The sequence below is a fragment of the Astyanax mexicanus genome, chromosome 14 (assembly GCF_023375975.1).
Source record: "Astyanax mexicanus isolate ESR-SI-001 chromosome 14, AstMex3_surface, whole genome shotgun sequence".
NCBI lineage: Eukaryota > Metazoa > Chordata > Actinopteri > Characiformes > Acestrorhamphidae > Astyanax > Astyanax mexicanus.
Genome location: NC_064421.1, coordinates 3,502,137 through 3,520,811, shown reverse-complemented (window position 1 = coordinate 3,520,811; position 18,675 = coordinate 3,502,137). Strand labels below are relative to the sequence as shown.

The window sequence follows — 18,675 nt, the reverse complement described above, 5'->3', positions numbered from 1 at the left end:
ACAAGCAGCCAATAATCAGACAGATACGATCTGTGCAGAAATCTGCCTGCCCTGCTCATCCATCCCCAATTCAGCTGATTTCAGGCCAAAAAACACCCAGGCTGTGACCAAAACCTCACAATTTCACACTAAATAAAAGAAAATTGTGATATTATTGACATTATACACTGACATGCCAAAAAACACTGGAAAGTAATACGTAAAATGATCATGAAATGTTGTCTCAGGGACATCTCCTGCTGTTACTGGCACTCACTCCTGTTACTGGCACTCACTCCTGTTACTGGAACCCACTCCTGTTACTAGCACTCATTCCTGTTACTGACACCCTCTCCTGTTGCTGGCACTCAGTCCTGTTTCCCTTTATGTTATGAGTAACAGGACTGAGTTTTTAGCATAGTATTAGAGTCACACAATAATGCAAAAAAAAATTACATCTCTGAAGGTTTTTAATCATGATATTACATGGTAAAGTTTATAGTTAGAGAGTGGGGACAGGTAACAAATGCTTTTTTGTTCAGTGTTCAGTAGTTTTACTGGCACTCAGTTCTATTACCCTTTATGTTATGAGTAACAGGACTGAGTTTTTACCATAGCTTTAGAGTCACACAACAATGCATGCAAAGAGTATTTTATTACAGTATTTATATTTTACGGTAAAGTTTATAGTTAGAGAGTGTGGATAGGTAATGCTATTTTTTCAGTGTTCTAGGTAGTTTTACTGGCACCCAGTACTGTTATTAGAACTCACTCCTGTTACTAGCACTCAGTCCTGTTACTGGCACTCGCTCCTGTTACAGGCACTCATTCCTGTTACTGGCCCTTACACCTGTTACTGGCACTCACTCCTGTTACTGGCACTCACTCCTGTTGCTGGCACTGGACTGAGCTTTAGCATAGAATTAGAGTCACACAACAATGTAAAAAAATATATTTTTTATATTTCATGGTAAAGTTCATAGCTAGAGAGTGGGGACAGGTAACAAATGCTATTTTTTGTCTGTGTTCTAAGTAGTTTTTATAAATGTTTTTAATTACATATCTTTAATTTTGCAACTAGGTCAATGCACAAGACACTATGCTTAATTATAAAATGTATTTTAAAGTTATTTTGTGTGCACATTTATACATGCAATGTCCTGGGGACAGAAATGGCACCTTTTTTTAGCAGAATATGCCATATATGGTTTAATAATTTTTTAATGCAATGCATTTGGAAGGCATGGTCCTTCACACACTCATTTCAGAGGATGTTCTCAGCATTGCATAAGCACAATTCAAAACAATGCATCAGACACGGCTACACACTGACGACCACTGAGTAGAGGGCTTTAGTCTGATTTGTATTGACGTCATTGCTTTACACCACACACTCTCTCTCCCTCCCTTTCCCTTTCCTTCTCTCTCTCTCTCTCTCTCTCTCTCTCTCTCTCTCTCTCTCAGGCATGTTAGCTCAGTGTCTCTCTGCAGACTGAGTGTCTGTGTGTGTGTGTGTGTGTGTGTGCGTGCACGCATCCCTCGCCTCTGCGGTGGAGCTGCCAGTCATTGTAAGAGCTGCTGCTGATGCTGATGCTGCACGCGCAGGGTTTGCGTTAGTACAGCATCCTATAGGCAATAAGGCGCGTTTAGTATGCGCGCGATGTCCGAGCACGGCGGGATGCGGGTGCAGGTGGCGCGCGCATGGCGCTAATCGGAGGCTAACCCCGCTGCTGATATAAAGGGCTTTTTTCTAGCTGTTTATCCTCGCGCTGAAGACCAGCTTGAAGATGGCGACGGGCGCAGGGTGGCAGGGAGCGAGCTCTTCATCTGCCGCCTCTCCTGCTGCCCCCAACCCCCCGGGATCTGCCACCAGCTCCGCCACAGCCGCCAGCATCCACCTACTGTACGAGTCCGGACTCAGCATGGACTACACACAGGACCTCCACCTGAAGATGAGCAAGAAGATAGCACAGCTCACCAAGGTCTGTAAACACACCACACATATATACATACATACATATATTCTACATATAGTATATATACATCAAATCATATCAACATATCAAATACATCCATGTGCACACAAAGATGTCCACAGTAAATATGCCAAAAACACTTAAACGTAAGTATATTTATAGATATAGTATTGTATATAGTATATGTGTACACATATGCTTAACATATGTACTCACCAGTTTACATGTATGTACATGTATATATCATGTATGTATGTATTAAGGCTGGCCGATATGGTAAAAATATTATATCCAAATATTTAAAAAAATTTCACACAAAATGCACTAGTCACTGCAAATTAGACAAATTCTGTCTAATAAAACACAACATTAAAAACAGTGATGTATGTTTTAGTGCCGACTACATAAAGTGCAAACATACAACGTATTGCACAAACATGCTGTAAAACTAGAAACAGTACAATAAATGCAATAAATATAAATCAAATCCATTTTTTTTAATTGAATAGCATTTATACAATGACTTTACACATTATCCAATTCAGCAGCACTAAGCACTTACTAATTGCTTTGTGCAAACAAACATGCAGTTGGTCAGTTTGTTTTTTAAGCACTAATAAAACCCATAATATATTTAGAGATGTGTATCTATATTTATATTTACTGGGGGAAGAGCAAGAGTAGAATTATGCAGGCCGTGGTTGTGCGAGTTAGAGTTAGAGAGGAGGAAGGATAGAGTGAGAGTAGAATGAGGTAGAGTGAGGTAAAGCAGTGTAGTGTGAGGTAATGCAAGGTAGAGTGAGGGCAGAGCGAGGTTAGAGTTGAGGGTAGACCAAGGTTGAGCCAGAGTAGAGCAAGATAGAGTGAGCTTAGAGTGAGAGTAGAAGGAGGTAGAGTGAGGTACAGCAGTGTAGTGTGAGGTAATTCAAGATAAAGTGATGTTAAGTGAGGGTAGAGTGAAAATAGGTTGAGGTACAGCAGTGTGGTGTGAGGTAATGCAAAGTAGAGTGAGGTTGAGTGATGTTGAGTGAGGTAGTGGGAGGTAGAGAGAGATACAGCAATGCGTGAGAGAAACCAGTCTGTTAAGTTTGCGGTATATGATTTTGTCCAAAGAAAAAAAAAAAAAAAAAAGTTTTCTTTAACATTTTATTTTTGAATCTCGTCTCGTTATCGTGAACCCAATATCGTGTCTCGTCTCGTCTCGTGGTATTAGTGTCTCGTCACACCCCTAGTATTAAGCACAGTATAATTTATAAACATCCTGCACAATTGTTTATTATAAACTTCCCTTGGACAAGATAATGATGAATTTAGACCGTCTATTAAAATCAGCCCATAAAAAAAACACTAATTAGTAAATCTCTAATATATACTACATACTGCAGGGTCATGCTTGTACAGTATTTCATTGTTCTGATTTTATGTAGTTACATCTGTTTATACTGATTCTCCTGCAGAATCCCGGCCCAAAAACCTAAAATCTCCATGACCTTAATCTTAATCCCATCCCCTCCCTATCCCCCCCACCAATCCGTGCAAAGATGCCCCATATTTTATTTATTTACTACTTTTTTGTGCATAATTACTGCAGATTTGTTTCTCTGGTTTACTGTATCTATTAAATATTATTTAATATCATCATGTGATCAAAGGTGACGCTGAGTATCAGATCAAACGTGGCACCTTCCCGCCACCTGTGTGCCACTTTAAACCCTTTAATCTGATTGGCTCTGAGACTGGCTCTATCTGAATTTACCGTTTTCCATTTGCACCGTTTTCGGCCGCGAGCTTCATCATCCATACGCATTGTTCAGTCTCCCTTCTGCATAATCTCCCTTACATAACCCCCTCCGAAACTGATCAGCCCCGGCCCCATAACGAGCTCGTTTACACGCTCTGCACCAATCACAGCTCAGCACAGAGGGGGGGACGTGTTGGTAAATACGGACGGGCGTAAACTGAAGGCATGAGGAGTGGAATAGCAGGGCTTACAGTATGCTAATTGTACGGGATGAGACAGAGTGTGGGATGAATTAAAGATGAAAAGCAGAATAATTGACGCATCAGCTTCTGAAGCAGCCCTGAAGCTCCGAGAGAACAGAGCTACTGAAATCTGAGAGAACGGCTGGAGGACAAATGTTGCAAAATTTCACAGAGAATCATAATTCACAACTATGCATAATTCAGTATACAGCTCCAGAAAAAAATAACAGACCACTTCAAAATGTTCAACTCCTCTGATTTTACTATTTACAGGTAAAATGTTTGAGTAAAATGAACATTGTTGTTTTATTCTATAAACTACAGACAAAATTTCTTCCAAATTCCAAATACAAATATTCTCATTTAGAGCATTTATTTGCAGAAAATGAGAAATGGCTGAAATAACAACAACAACAAAAAAATAGCAGTGCTTTCAGACCTCAAATAATGCAAATAAATGATGTGCTACTTTGTGTTGGTTTATCACATAAAATGTGAAGAAGTTCAAGGGGTATGAATACTTTTGCAAACCACTGTAGAGCAAATTATTTATGTATAACTCATTTAATAAAAAAAACGCTTTTAGTGTTTCGGTTAAAATTGGTAAGTCTGTTGGTAAGTCTGCTGGAATATTAAAGATGATGTTCATTATTTTAAATATATACTTATATATGAGTTATATTTATATATATAAAAAAGTTTTTTGTTTAAAAAGCTCTTTAATGAAAGGCAACAATACAACAATACAATAATAATGGCATGATGAATTAAAACTTGTAAAAAGAAATGTAAAAAGAATTTCTCCCAAATTCCAAATAAACATATTGTAATTTAGAGCATTTATTTGCAGAAAATGAGAAATTGCTGAAATAACAAAAAAAGATGCAGAGATTTCAGACCTCAAATAATGCAAAGAAAACAAGTTCAAATTCATAAAGTTTTAAGAGTTCAGAAATTAATATTTGGTGGAATAACCCTGGTTTTTAATCACAGTTTTCATGCTCTCCTCCATCAGTCTTACACACTGCTTTTGGATAACTTTATGCTGCTTTACTCCTGCTGCAAAAATTCAAGCAGTTCAGTTTGGTGGTTTGATGGCTTGTGATCACACATCTTCCTCTTGATTATATTCCAGAGGTTTTCAATTTGATAAAATCAAAGAAACTCATCATTTTTAGATGTCTTTTAAGTCTCTTATTTTTTCCATAGCTGTATACACTGAAATATTAAATATTAAAAAAAAACAGTTGTGTTCCAGTAAAGACAGGGTGATATTAGCTAGTGGTTTGTTCCATGTAGCTTGTTTTAACACAGTAAATGGATAGGTTACAGTCCGATAATACTGCCCTTTGAGCAGTGAAAGAGCTATCGCTTAGCATGGTTAGTGGCTAATGCTAATACTGAATCTCCTGTATAACTCTGTACTTCAGTGGAGTGGCTTTACTGCTCCTTAATACCTGACTGATAGAATTCATACATAAGAAGCACCGAAATATAAGGTGCACTGATAATGGTAATTATCTTATTGTCACACCTTAGCTTGTATCTTGTGTCTTGTGTTTTTTCCTTTTTTGTTTCTATGTGCTTTTGCCCTCTCTTTTCCTGTCTTGTGTTCCACGCCTGTCTCTGCCCTAGCCTCACCCTAGCCATTAGTGTTGTCACCTTGTGTCTTGTTTGTAACCCCGCCCCTTTGTTTCCTGGCCCAGGTGTTCCTCACACGTTTTGTGTATATGAGCCCCTTTGTTTCAGTGTTTCCTTGTGGAGTCTTTGTATCCTGTCAGTTTTATTTGTTTTCTTGATCCTTTTTTCATGTTTTTATATAAGTTATTCTAGCCTTATTTATTTGTTTTGTTATATGATTTTATCATGTTTGTTTTCTGTTCATGCTTTTGTTAAAATAATATATACCTGCAATTACATTGAGTAACAACTTAAAATGAATTGTTCTGTGAATGTAATGTGTTTGTTAGAGGGTGGAGTAATAAGGTACTATGTAACTAACGGGGTAATATTTGTGTAATTACTTTGTGATCTGTAGCATAATGATAGTTGTATGTCTCGCCTGTGTGTGCGGTTATTTGGCGTGCGGTTGAGTAAACTCCTGTTTCCTCTGCTCTGTGTTTGAACAGGTCATTTACGCCCTGAACACCAAGAATGACGAGCACGAGGAGGCCATCCAGTCTCTGAAGGAGGCTCACGAGGACGAGGTGCAGCACATCCTGTCAGAGACGCGGGATAAGATCCTGCAGTATAAGAGTAAGATGGGGGACGAGGCGGAGCTGAAGCGGCGGCTGCAGTCTCTGGAGGAGTCGGTGGAGCTGCACGAGCACATGAAGCGCCAGGCTCTGGCCGAGTTCCAGATGTACCGCCAGCGCATGGAGGACAGCCAGCTGTGCGCCGAGGCCCAGCACACCCAGCGCGTGGTCTCCATGTCCCGCGAGGTGGAGGAGATGCGGCACGACTTCGAGGAGAAGCTGCGCTCCTTCAGCCAGGTACAGAACCAGAACCAGAACCTCAACCAGATTTACTGCCACAGACCAGATGTCACCTGTGAGAAATTGGTGATGACAGAAACTACAGTAGCATTCAAATGTGTGCAGCCCTGCTCAAAATATCTGACTTGAATAGTTCAATGGGTGAAAAATGACCTGCTTTTAAATGTGCATCACTTGATCAAAGATGACCTGATTCTTAAAAACCTGAAGGTAAATTTTACATTGAGTTTAGGGGGTGCCGTGTAGTCCAGCGGCCTTATGCGCTGCCACTATGAATGGGAGGTCGCAAGTTCGAATCCCGTTCATGTAGCTCTGCCATCAGCTAAACAATTGGCTTTGCTTCCTGGGTAGATGGCGCTCTCTCCCTATTACGCTCAAAGGTTGTGAGGCATCTGTGAGCTGATGTATCGGAACCGAGCTGCTGTGCTTTCCTCCCAGCGCGCTAGCTGCTCAGGTAACACACGTGACTTCACATGTGTCGGAGGAGGCGTGTGCTTGTCTGTACCCCCCTAGAGTACTAAGAAATAAATTTATAAAATGAAATAAATAAATTTATAAAAGGTATATAGAGTTAATTACAAGCAGACACTCTCTCTTATCACTGACTTTATTTATGCTTATTTGGGTTTAGTATTCTAATGTTATATAAAGTTAATTACAAAGAGACACTCTCAATGATAACTGAATTTATTTGAATTCTAACATAGAATTTTACAAAGGAAAACACACTGCAAACAATTTGTCTGGCTTTCTAGGATTTTCGCTGAGCACTGTGTGTAATATTATTCATACACCTACATCCTGAATTGCCTGGATGACAAGCTATTTGTCTCAGTTGTTCTGCTGACTGCTCTTTCCTTTTGTATGAATGTAGAAGGGGAAAAAAGGTTTTAACCATTTACAGTCTGAATGTTTTTACTGAGAACACTATATATACAAAAATATTTACAACAATAGATAATGGGTGTAGAAGCAGGGAGGTAGTCCTAATGTTATGCTTGATCAGTGTATATTGCTAAATAAACAGTACCAAAATTAAATGTTTGGACACACCACAATATTTAATGTTTTATTTTTTCCTACATAGTAAATGAATAGTGAAGTGATCTATCAGACTATGAAGGAACACATAAGGAATCATGTAGTAACTTAAAAACAGTGTTAAACAAACCAAAATACTCTGTGAAGAAGCATTTAGATACTCTTATCTGTGGAGCTGTTAACATGCGGTTTCTAAGGCTGGAAACTCTAAGAAACTTATCCTGTGTTAGTCCTGATGAGTGCCAGTTCCATCATTATCATGTTTTGATGGTCTTTGCAGTGACTACACTTGAGTTTGTTTTTAAAGTTCTTGAAATTCTTCGTTTTTTTGGATTGACTGATCTTTATTATTCCTTTACTTTTACTACTAGTTGAGTAGTTCTTGCTTCTCATAATATTGATAAAACTAGTCTTAAAACTAATTCTAATTCCTTGGCTTTTGACCCAAACTATGATTTGACATTTTGGTAGTTTTTTTTTTTAAACTTTTTATCTATTTTATTAATTATATTTTATTGTTTTATTTTTTAATTTTGTCTTCTTGTTTTAGTGTTTGTTTTATGTTTTATAATTTTACATGTACAGCACTTTGCTTCAGCTGTTGTTGTTTTAAAAATGCTATATAAATAAAGGTGAGATGAGTTATTATAAATATAAATATTCACTATTCACTGTATACCTGTAACTCTACCTCTTCACTACTTTACTTTAACTGATGCTCTCAAACACTTTATTAAGAGACAAGAAATTCAAGATATTAACTCTTGATGAGTTCAGCACAGCTGTTAACTGATGAAAGCCTGAATTCCAGGTGACTCTACCTCATAAAACTGACTGAGAAAATCCAGCAGAGATGTGTAAAGAATAATGAATAATGTAAAATATGTATTTATTATAATGTAAATGTATATGAACCTCCAGGTTCAGGCGCAGTTTGAGCAGGAGAAGCTGCGCAACATGGAGGATCTGAAGCTGGCTCACCGGCAGGAGCTGCAGGAGCTTCTGGAGACGCAGCAGAGCCAGAGCGCCTCCAGCTGCCTGGACCAGGAGAAGCTGGCGGAGCTGCACCGGGCGGAGCTGGAGGCGCTGATGGAGCGGGTGGAGGAGCTCACGCAGGACAAGGTGCGCCTGGTGGAGGAGTACGAGACCAAACTCGGCAAGGCCCAGGCCTTCTACGAGCGTGAGCTGGAGGCCATGCGCCGCGCCCAGCAGCTCACCACCGAGAACCTGCTGGCCTGGAAGAGGACGGAGGTGGAGCTGAGGAAGGAGTTCCAGGTGCAGGAAGCCGCCCTGCAGAGGACGCTCTGTAAACTGCGCTCGGAGCTGCAGAGAGCGCAGGAGCAGGCCAGGGAGACCCGAGACAAGACCAACCGGCTGCAGGCATCGCTCAACAACGCTGAAGTCACCATCAAGGTACACTGTAAACTCATATAAAATAAATTAATCCTATTCTATGCTGTGAAGGTCAGCAAGCGGCTCATTTATAGAAACATCAACATTATTTTGTAATTTTGTATTCTTTGTATTTGTAGTTGATGTACGTGTTGCCAAGATAGCAATGAACGTTTGACTGTTGATGTCAGTCTAGGTTGTTTTCAGTCAGTGGCGCACCTGTGTTTTCAGTTGCTAAGATAAGTAATCATTTTCAGACAACCACACCAACTAGCGTAGTTATATATGGCAGGCGCAGCGTGTGAAAATAGACTGTTGGCAGGGTGTAAGATAGCAATGCAACTCATTTACTCCGCGCTCATGTTGAAACGAAAGCGAGGCTGCGGGGTACGCTTCTAAACATAGCAATATACATAGAAAACATTAAAATAAAAAATACTAAAAAAAAGTAATAAATAAATATAAATAAATAATATAAAAAATTTAAATAATAATAATAATAATTTAAAAAATTGTGGGAATAACAGAGACATTATGCTAGCTATTACAGTCAGTGTAGCATCAATATCATTCTCTGAATCTGTAAATTCTGTGAATTATTACCCCGTCTAAAAAGCAAGTCTGTACTGGTAATTCTTCTACAGATGACTAGCTAACAAGCTAACAAGTTCACACACTGTTCGAGGCAAGTTTGTTATGTTATACTCCAAGCCTGCAGCTAGCAGCATGCTAATTGATGTTGTACATGAATCCATTAGCAACATTAGCCTCGTAGCTCCACTGCAGAGCTAAAGAAGCAAACCTCACACAAACAATAAGCCGTGGGTGTTTAGGTACTTAGGAGAAAATCTGTAAATGAGATTTGTTACCAAACTGTTGCTGTAAAAGATAAATAAAAAGGTAAAGCGAAGTTGGAAATGTTATATGTGTGAGGCGGCGGTGCGAGTGAAATTATTCAGTAAAGGTTAAACGCGTCTGAAGCCCCGGCGGCAGCGTGTAATCTCCACGACGCAGAAGAAGTGGAGATAGGATATTAAAAAATAGCTTTTTCTCAACAGGAGTTACACAAGCAGCTGGAGGAGGCCATACAGGACGGGGAGATCTGGGTGATGCAGCTGAAAGATACAGAGTACGAGTTGGAGGGGAGCAGGGATCGAGTGCAGCAGCAGGCCACCGAAATCCTCCACAAAGCCAGTAAATGAATCGCCTCGGGATGCAATTACCTCCCCACACACACACACACACACACACACACAGGCTGTATAACATGTCCTGTCTCATATGAGTGAAGATGGACGGTCCAATTACTACACTTTTCCATTTCTGACTTTAATTGGTGCTTGAGTATTATCAATTTCCTGTTGTAGCTGCTGGGATATCAGCAGATATATTTTACACTCACTTTTTAATAATAACACTTTATTCAACTTTTTTAAAATGAAACAGAACAAGCTATCTTAGTGTTAGTAGAATGTTAGCTAACTGCTGATGGTAGATAGCTGTTGTTAGCTAATTTAACCCTTGTGAGGTGTTCGGGTCTGTGGGACTCGTTTTAATTTTTCATCAAATTATACTAAAAAAAATATTTTTTCTAACTCAAACTCATTGGCATTGGCTCATTTTTTGTGAAAAACATATATCAAAACACATTTTCAATAAACACACACTGTACACCCCCCCCCCCCCAACCATTTATTTTACATACAGTATGTTTGGCCAAGGGCTAATAAACATTGCTTCATTTGTAAATTTGAAACTAAACAAATTTTCTACTCATATCTTGAGTTAAATTCATTTTCTTTTACATTTTATTAAAAAAACTAATAAAAAAGAGTATCACTTTTTGAAAGAAATGTAACATAAGAAAGGTAAAGGGCAAATATTAACCATGTAAGCTGTATATATTGCTTGCAATTTAGGTGAAGCAAGCATGTGTAAATCATTTTAATGTAGAATTGCTTAATTTTGCCGAATTAAATACAAGTAACAAAGTAAACATGTAACAAAAATATGAACACCACACAAGGGTTAAGAACAAAATAGCCCTGCTGGATTAACTAGATAATGCTAGCTAGCTAACTCCTGGGGATAGCTGGCTAATGTTAGCTAATTTAAGAATAAGCTATAACTGCTGGGGTAGCTAGCTAATGGTAGACAATTGCTGGGGTAGGTATCTAAAGGTTGCTAATTTAAGAATAAGCTTGCCCTGTTGGGGTAGCTAGCTAATTGTAGCTAACTGCTGGGGTAGTTAGATAGTGCCAGCTAACTGGGGGTAGCTAGCTAATGGTAGCTAATTTACAAAAAAAGCTTTCCATACTGGAGGTAGCTAGCTAATGTTATCTAATTGCTTGGAGTAACAAACTTTGTGTAGGTAACTGCTGGAGGTAGCTAGCTAATATTAGCTAATTGTTGAGGGTAGCTAGCTAATGGTAGCTGATTTAAGAATTAGCTAGCCGTGCTGGAGTAGCTAGCTATTGGTAGACAACTGCTGAGGGTAGCTAGCCAATGATTGCTAATTTAAGAATAAGATAGCCCTGCTGGGGAAGCTAGCGAATAGTAGCTAACTGCTGGGCTAGTTAGATAGTGCTAGCTAACTCCTGGAGTAGCTAGCTAATGGTAACTAATTTACAAAGAAGCTATCCATACTGGAGGTAGCTAGCTAATGTTATTTAATTGGGGTAGCAAACTATGTTAAGCTAACTGCTGGGTAGCTAGCTAATTGTTGCTCATTTAAGAATAAGCTAGCCTTGCTGGGGTAACTACCTAAAGGTAGCTAATTGCTGGGGTAGCTAGCTAATACTATCTAACTGCTGGTAGCTAGCTAATGGTAGATAACTGCTGGGCTAGCTAGCTAATGGTTGCTAATTTAACAATAAGTTAGCCCTGCTGGGGTAGCTAGGTAATGGTAGCTAACTGCTAGCTAGCTAATGATAGCTATTTTTTGGTGCAGGTAAGTTACCTAATGGTTGCTTTTTAAGTATAATCTAGCCCTGCTAATGTTGCTAGGTAATTGTAGCTAACTGTAGCTAACAGTAGCTAGATAATGATAGAGTAAGCTAACTCGTGGGGTAAAATAAATTAAGTACAATCAAGCTCTGCTGAAGTAGCTAGGTAATGTCAGCTAAATTATTGGGTAGCTAACTAATGGTAGCTAACTTCCGGGTAGCTAGATAATGTTATCTAACTGCTAGGGTAGCTAGCTAATAACAGCTAACTTCTTGGGCAGCTAGCTAATGGTAGCTAACTGCTGGGGTACCTAACCAATGGTTGCGAATTTAAGAATAAGCTAACCCTGCTAGGGTAGCAAGCTAATGGTAGCTAACTGTCGGAGTAGCTACCATTAGCTAGCTATTTTTGTATCTTGTAACACAAATCTTATGGTAGACTAACATTTGTTACAAGATACAAAAATGTAAAAAATCTGAAAATAGAAAATACATTTTTTTCCCGTTTTTTCCTAACATTCCAATTGTAAGGGGCAGAGATGGAAAAGCTAAATATTGGACATATTGGATGAAAACTTATTTCTTCTACTCTGCACTTAATGTAGAAACTTTAAACTGATAAACGGTACACTAACAATCTCAAATCCTCATTCTGAAGCAGCACCACTTTGTAGTAATCTAGGAAATTTCCCCATTTACTCTAGTATTGAACCAGTCTAACAATCTGATAAAAGGTCTTTAATAGGCAGCTCCTTTTCCCAGCTCTTAAAGCCATTCCTGGATTAATGGTTCTCCTAAGGACTTCCAGTTTCTCTTTATAATTTATCTGCTGAGTATAATACCAGTCTGGATAACCAGGATCTGCTTTACTAAATTGACTTTATGACTTAAAGTGGGAGAATCTATGGGAATAAAAAGACTAGAACAATTTATGACATGTGGTCACGCACCCCCTTTCCAATATATAAATATTGATTTCTTGGGCAGGACTAGAGGATGTGGATTGAGGAGCCCTCCTGTGTTCTGCAGTGCCTGATAAACTAAAGCTGGACATATTTCTTTATGCTGGTCGATACAAGACAATTCCAGAAAATATAAAATACACAGAAAAAACAAGAATGTCAAGAAAGCAGACGCCCAGCTAACAGAGAACATGATCTCAAGCCTACAGCGTACGAAACCCAGAATGCACCGCACACTGACATCATTACCTTAAACAATCACATGACACTGCACACGACACTACCAGGAAACTCATCACCTGAATATTGACCACACCTGTTCCACTCACTATAAATAGAATTTACATGTATTTCCCAGTTCATGCAAGTCCTGTAATACAAAAATACAATACTGTAAATACAAACAAATACAAAAGAATATCATTAATATCATGACACAGATTTTTTATTGTGCCAAAAATATTACCCTAATACATCCCTGCATTTTCACAATTATGTTTTTTTTAAACATATTTTCCTCATTGTTCTTCACCCAGGTCACATCGGGTCCTTGCAGGCCACTCAGATGAGTCACGAGGCCACAATCCGGGACCTTCACCTGGAGCAGAGCCGGCTGAAGGACAAGATCGTCCAGCTGGAGGAGGAGAAGGAGCGTCTGCAGAGCCAGAGCCAGGCGCTGGACGAGCAGCAGCGGCAGCAGATCATCAGCCTGGAGAAAGTAGGAGGCTTTTTAGTGTTCTTTCAGCTCACTTTAGTTACTGTCACTATTTTAATTTCCTTAAAGTGTTAGCTGACAACAAACCCACGTCAGCTAAGCAACCGCTTTTGAGTTCTTGAGTAACGCAGTGCCTCCCTTCCAACTGGTCGCATGTGGGCATTACAAATGTGTTCCCTGCATCATCCAGTTAAATAATTTAAATAAGTGGGAAATTCTTTTTTATACAAGCTTTATTTCCTTTAAGTTAATAAATATGAATGCATATTTATAAATATAAAATGCAAGTTATATTTATAAACACAGAAAACAACCAAACAATTAATTTAATAAATAGAAAGGGCAAATAACCTACTGCATGATAGAGCTAAAATAATATTGATATATATCCAAACCAGACTGTTTTGTCTGGTTGACCAGACTGACCAATGACCATGACCTAAAACTATGATACAAACTGAACTGTGGCGTTCAGTACACTGCACCGTTGTATCATTAGTGTAAAAGAGTGGAACTTCATCTGTAAACAAAAGCCATGTTGAGCAAAAACTGCCTTTTATCAGTTTTAAAAGGCAATTTAGTTCAATCTATAGCCATCTTTGCAAAGCCACCAGTCAATTATATCCGCTTATAACCAGACCAGACCAACAGATTATAATTTTAACAATTTATTTTACATCACTGATAAAAATATTATGATTATCTTGTAAAATCTGCTTCCACAATGCACAAAACTGTGCTACTTCGCTTGCGCAGATCTCCTCATTGAGGGGACTTTTACTTACCATCACCCTGACCCCTTTTGTAGCGTTAGCAAATAAGCAAGCTGATTGGCTTAACATTAGTTTTTATATTTAATTTATATTTAAACCAATTTGCAAATTTCCCACCCTGATTCCCACATTAAAAAGCAGCTTCCCATTGTAATTTAATTCACATGCGCCAAAACCGTTTGCACAGTACTGTAACTCTACTTATTTTGACAATTGTTGAAAACATTGTCCTTAGTGACATATCAGTGAGATCAGATAATATAGTGTGTTCATTAAGCTCAGTTTTCCTGGGTGCTGTGATTAAGCTCAGTTTTCCTGGGTGCTGTGATAATCACAGTTTTCCTGGGTGCTGTGATTATCACAGTTTTCCTGGGTGCTGTGATTATCACAGTTTTCCTGGGAGCTGTGATTAAGCTCAGGTTTCCTGGGTGCTGTGATTAAGCTCAGTTTCCCTGGGTGCTGTGATTAAGCTCAGTTTTCCTGGGTGCTGTGATTAAGCTCAGTTTTCCTGGGTGCTGTGATAATCACAGTTTTCCTGGGTGCTGTGATTATCACAGTTTTCCTGGGAGCTGTGATTAAGCTCAGGTTTCCTGGGTGCTGTGATTAAGCTCAGTTTCCCTGGGTGCTGTGATTATCACAGTTTTCCTGGGTGCTGTGATTATCACAGTTTTCCTGGGGGCTGTGATTTAAGCTCAGTTTTCCTGGGTGCTGTGATTAAGCTCAGTTTTCCTGGGTGCTGTGATAATCACAGTTTTCCTGGGTGCTGTGATTTAAGCTCAGTTTTCCTGGGTGCTGTGATTAAGCTCAGTTTTCCTGGGTGCTGTGATTATCACAGTTTTCCTGGGAGCTGTGATTAAGCTCAGGTTTCCTGGGTGCTGTGATTATCACAGTTTTCCTGGGTGCTGTGATTAAGCTCAGTTTTCCTGGGTGCTGTGATTATCACAGTTTTCCTGGGAGCTGTGATTAAGCTCAGGTTTCCTGGGTGCTGTGATTAAGCTCAGGTTTCCTGGGTGCTGTGATTATCACAGTTTTCCTGGGGGCTGTGATTAAGCTCAGTTTTCCTGGGTGCTGTGATTATCACAGTTTTCCTGGGAGCTGTGATTAAGCTCAGTTTTCCTGGGTGCTGTGATTATCACAGTTTTCCTGGGTGCTGTGATTAAGCTCAGGTTTCCTGGGTGCTGTGATTAAGCTCAGTTTTCCTGGGTGCTGTGATTATCACAGTTTTCCTGGGTGCTGTGATTAAGCTCAGTTTTCCTGGGTGCTGTGATTAAGCTCAGTTTTCCTGGGTGCTGTGATTATCACAGTTTTCCTGGGAGCTGTGATTAAGCTCAGGTTTCCTGGGTGCTGTGATTAAGCTCAGTTTTCCTGGGTGCTGTGATTATCACAGTTTTCCTGGGAGCTGTGATTAAGCTCAGTTTTCCTGGGTGCTGTGATTATCACAGTTTTCCTGGGAGCTGTGATTTAAGCTCAGTTTTCCTGGGAGCTGTGATTAAGCTCAGTTTTCCTGGGTGCTGTGATTATCACAGTTTTCCTGGGTGCTGTGATTAAGCTCAGTTTTCCTGGGTGCTGTGATTATCACAGTTTTCCTGGGTGCTGTGATTAAGCTCAGTTTTCCTGGGTGCTGTGATTATCACAGTTTTCCTGGGTGCTGTGATTAAGCTCAGTTTTCCTGGTTGCTGTGATTAAGCTCAGTTTTCCTGGTTGCTGTGATTAAGCTCAGTTTGTAAGGTTAGCGAGTGAAGGTCTGGCCGGGGGAATAAACCCAGCTGTGCTGTGTTGACAGTCGCTGCGCGAGGAGACGCAGAACTATGAGATGGAGCTGGACAAGGCCCGGGCCAAGTACGAGGAGGAGGCGGCTCATCTGGAGGAAGGCCAGGCTCAGGCTCTGGAGGAGATGAAGGAGAAGCACAGGGCACAGCTGGAGAGCGCCCGGACCGCCTCGGAGCGAGAGAAGAACCAGCTCCTGAACGTAAGAGCTCTTATTCACACTCAAACAGCACATCACACAGTGAGAGTAAGGGGGAGTCGGTGCTCAAAGGGCCCTTATTCTGCATTTTCATGTATTATTTTTATATTTTACCCCCCTTACATCTATTTATGACATTTGAGAAGCTTGTAAAAGCATTTCCTTAGAAATGTGTACAGTATTGTACATATTGTAAAATCACATTAAAATGTCAAATGTCAAAATACCCTGTATAGTGAAAGGTGTAATTGGATTTCAACATTACCAAGTAGAACACACGTATTATCTGTTTTTTAACAGCTTTAGGCTGTCAATTTTAAGAGAAATTAGGAAAAATGTCAATGTAAATTAGTGGTAAAAAGTGAGTGCTCCCATGGTGGGGTGTGGTTTATTTGGGATTTGTATTTAGTGTAAAAGACCGTAATAAGATATTCAAATACAATTTTGAAACTGTTTCACCCGTTCATGTAAAATTGTTTTTTAATTACATTTTTTAATACTTTGATGGAGAAAAATGTTTATTTCTGGATTAATAAATTTTTTTATTTTGTTTTCACTATGATCCGAGGATTGCCAGTTTGAATCCCGCTGCGCTTTCCTCCGAATGCGCTGTGATGCTACTTGGCAATGCTGCATCAGCAGCAGTTCAAAAAGAGGCGGAGTCTGACTTCACATGTATCGGAGGAGGCGTGTGCTAGTCTTCATCCTCCTGTTGTGTTGGGGCATCACTAGTGATAGGGGGAGTCCTAATGAGTAGGTTGGGTAATTAGCTGAGTAAATCGGGGAGAAAATGGTATAAAAAGTAAATATGATAGTATAGATTGTATTTTTATGCGGAATAGCTGTGAATAACTCAGCTCAGAGTAACGTTCATGATTCTGTGTTAGAGAAGATCGCTCAGTCAGGATCTCTATGCTGTTGCATGCTGGGTATAATTAAGTTCTGACGCTGCGCTGTGGTTCCCGTATGTGTGCAGGAGATGAGGCAGCAGTACGAGATTCGCCGCCTCTCGCTGGAGGAGCAGAGGAACCACCTGCAGCAGCAACTGGACACCCTCAGAGAGGAGCTCACTGCCAAACTCAATATCACCAACCAGGAGGTACTGAGGCGCTCCACAGTTATTATATAACACTCTGACTGTACAGATCTCCAAAAGCTTAGAATAGAACTGTGCAGAACTGCTACTGCAGCATTGTGCCTTTTATAGTCCAAGAAACAAGTGACTGTAGAGATTTGTCAATTTATATACATTTTATATAGGTATGTGTTTGAGCAAAATTAAAAAATATTGTCATTTAGAGCATTTAATTGCAGAAAATGAGAAATGGCTGAAATAACAAAAAAAAGATGCAGAGCTTTTAGACCTCAAATAATGCAAACAAAACAAAGTCAATATTCATAAATTAAAGTTTTAAGAGTTCTCAAGTCAATATTTGGTGGAATAACCCTGGTTTTTAATTACAGTTTTCATGCATCTTGGCATCATGTTCTCCTCCACCAGTCTTACACACTGCTTTTGGATAGCTTTATGCTGCTTTACTCCTGGTGCAAAAATTCAAGTAGTTCAGTTTGGTGGTTTGATGGCTTGTGATCATCAATCTTCCTCTTGATTATATTCCATGATGAGTTTCTTTGATTTTACCAAATTGAAAACCTCTGGAATATAATCAAGAGGAAGATGGATGATCACAAGCCATCAAACCACCAAACTGAACTGCTTGAATTTTTGCACCAGGAGTAAAGCAGCATAAAATGATCCAAAAGCAGTGTGTAAGACTGGTGGAGGAGAACATAATGCCAAAATGCATAAAAAAATGTGATTAAAAGCAGGGTTATTCCACCAAATATTGATTTCTGAACTCTTAGAACTTTATGAATATGAACTTGTTTTCTTTACGTTATTTGAGGTCTGAGAGCTCTGCATCTTTTTTGTTATTTCAGCCATTTCTTATTTTCTGTAAATAAATGCTCTAAATGAGAATATTTTTGTTTGGAATTTGGGAGAAATGTTGTCTGTAGTTTATAGAATAAAACAACAGTGTTCATTTTACTCAAACATAAACCTATAAATAGCAAAATCAGAGAAACTGATTCAGAAACTGAAGTGCTCTCTTAATGACGATGTATATGTTTCTTTATCAGGTGTCTCATCTGAAGGAGCTGGTGAAGGAAGGAGAGGACAGTTTGGACTCTGCTGAGACCCACATCTCTCGCCTGAAGGACAACCAGGACAAGCTGCTGATAGAGCTGGACGCCACCAGAGCCAGAGTGAGGGAGACCAGCAACGTCCTCACTGACCTGCAGGTACTGTCTCTATTCTACACCAACAAAAACTGCCTGTATTCTGATATCATTAAAATACAGTAAATAGCTAGATGCTTTTTCAATGCCTTGCTAATATATTGATAAATGTACAGTAGAATATGATATGTGCATGTGGAGATCTGC

General features: G+C 39.5%; 1 protein-coding gene across 5 annotated transcripts in view; it reads left to right on the top strand.

Moving 5' to 3' along the window:
* Positions 1–432: 432 nt before the first annotated feature.
* fam184aa (family with sequence similarity 184 member Aa) overlaps positions 433–18,675 on the top strand; it is an 85,024-nt gene continuing 66,781 nt past the window's right edge. For 2 of the 5 annotated variants that reach the window (XM_049464009.1, XM_049464011.1), the window contains exons 1-8: positions 433–1,961; positions 6,068–6,430; positions 8,396–8,887; positions 9,925–10,060; positions 13,310–13,491; positions 16,045–16,230; positions 17,204–17,326; positions 18,370–18,531. In XM_049464009.1, the coding sequence (XP_049319966.1) occupies positions 1,767–1,961; positions 6,068–6,430; positions 8,396–8,887; positions 9,925–10,060; positions 13,310–13,491; positions 16,045–16,230; positions 17,204–17,326; positions 18,370–18,531 (1,839 nt within the window). In that variant the 5' untranslated portion in view covers positions 433–1,766. The remainder of the gene's footprint in view (positions 1,962–6,067; positions 6,431–8,395; positions 8,888–9,924; positions 10,061–13,309; positions 13,492–16,044; positions 16,231–17,203; positions 17,327–18,369; positions 18,532–18,675) is intronic. The other 3 variants (XM_049464008.1, XM_022673299.2, XM_022673298.2) reach the window with 3 other exon arrangements.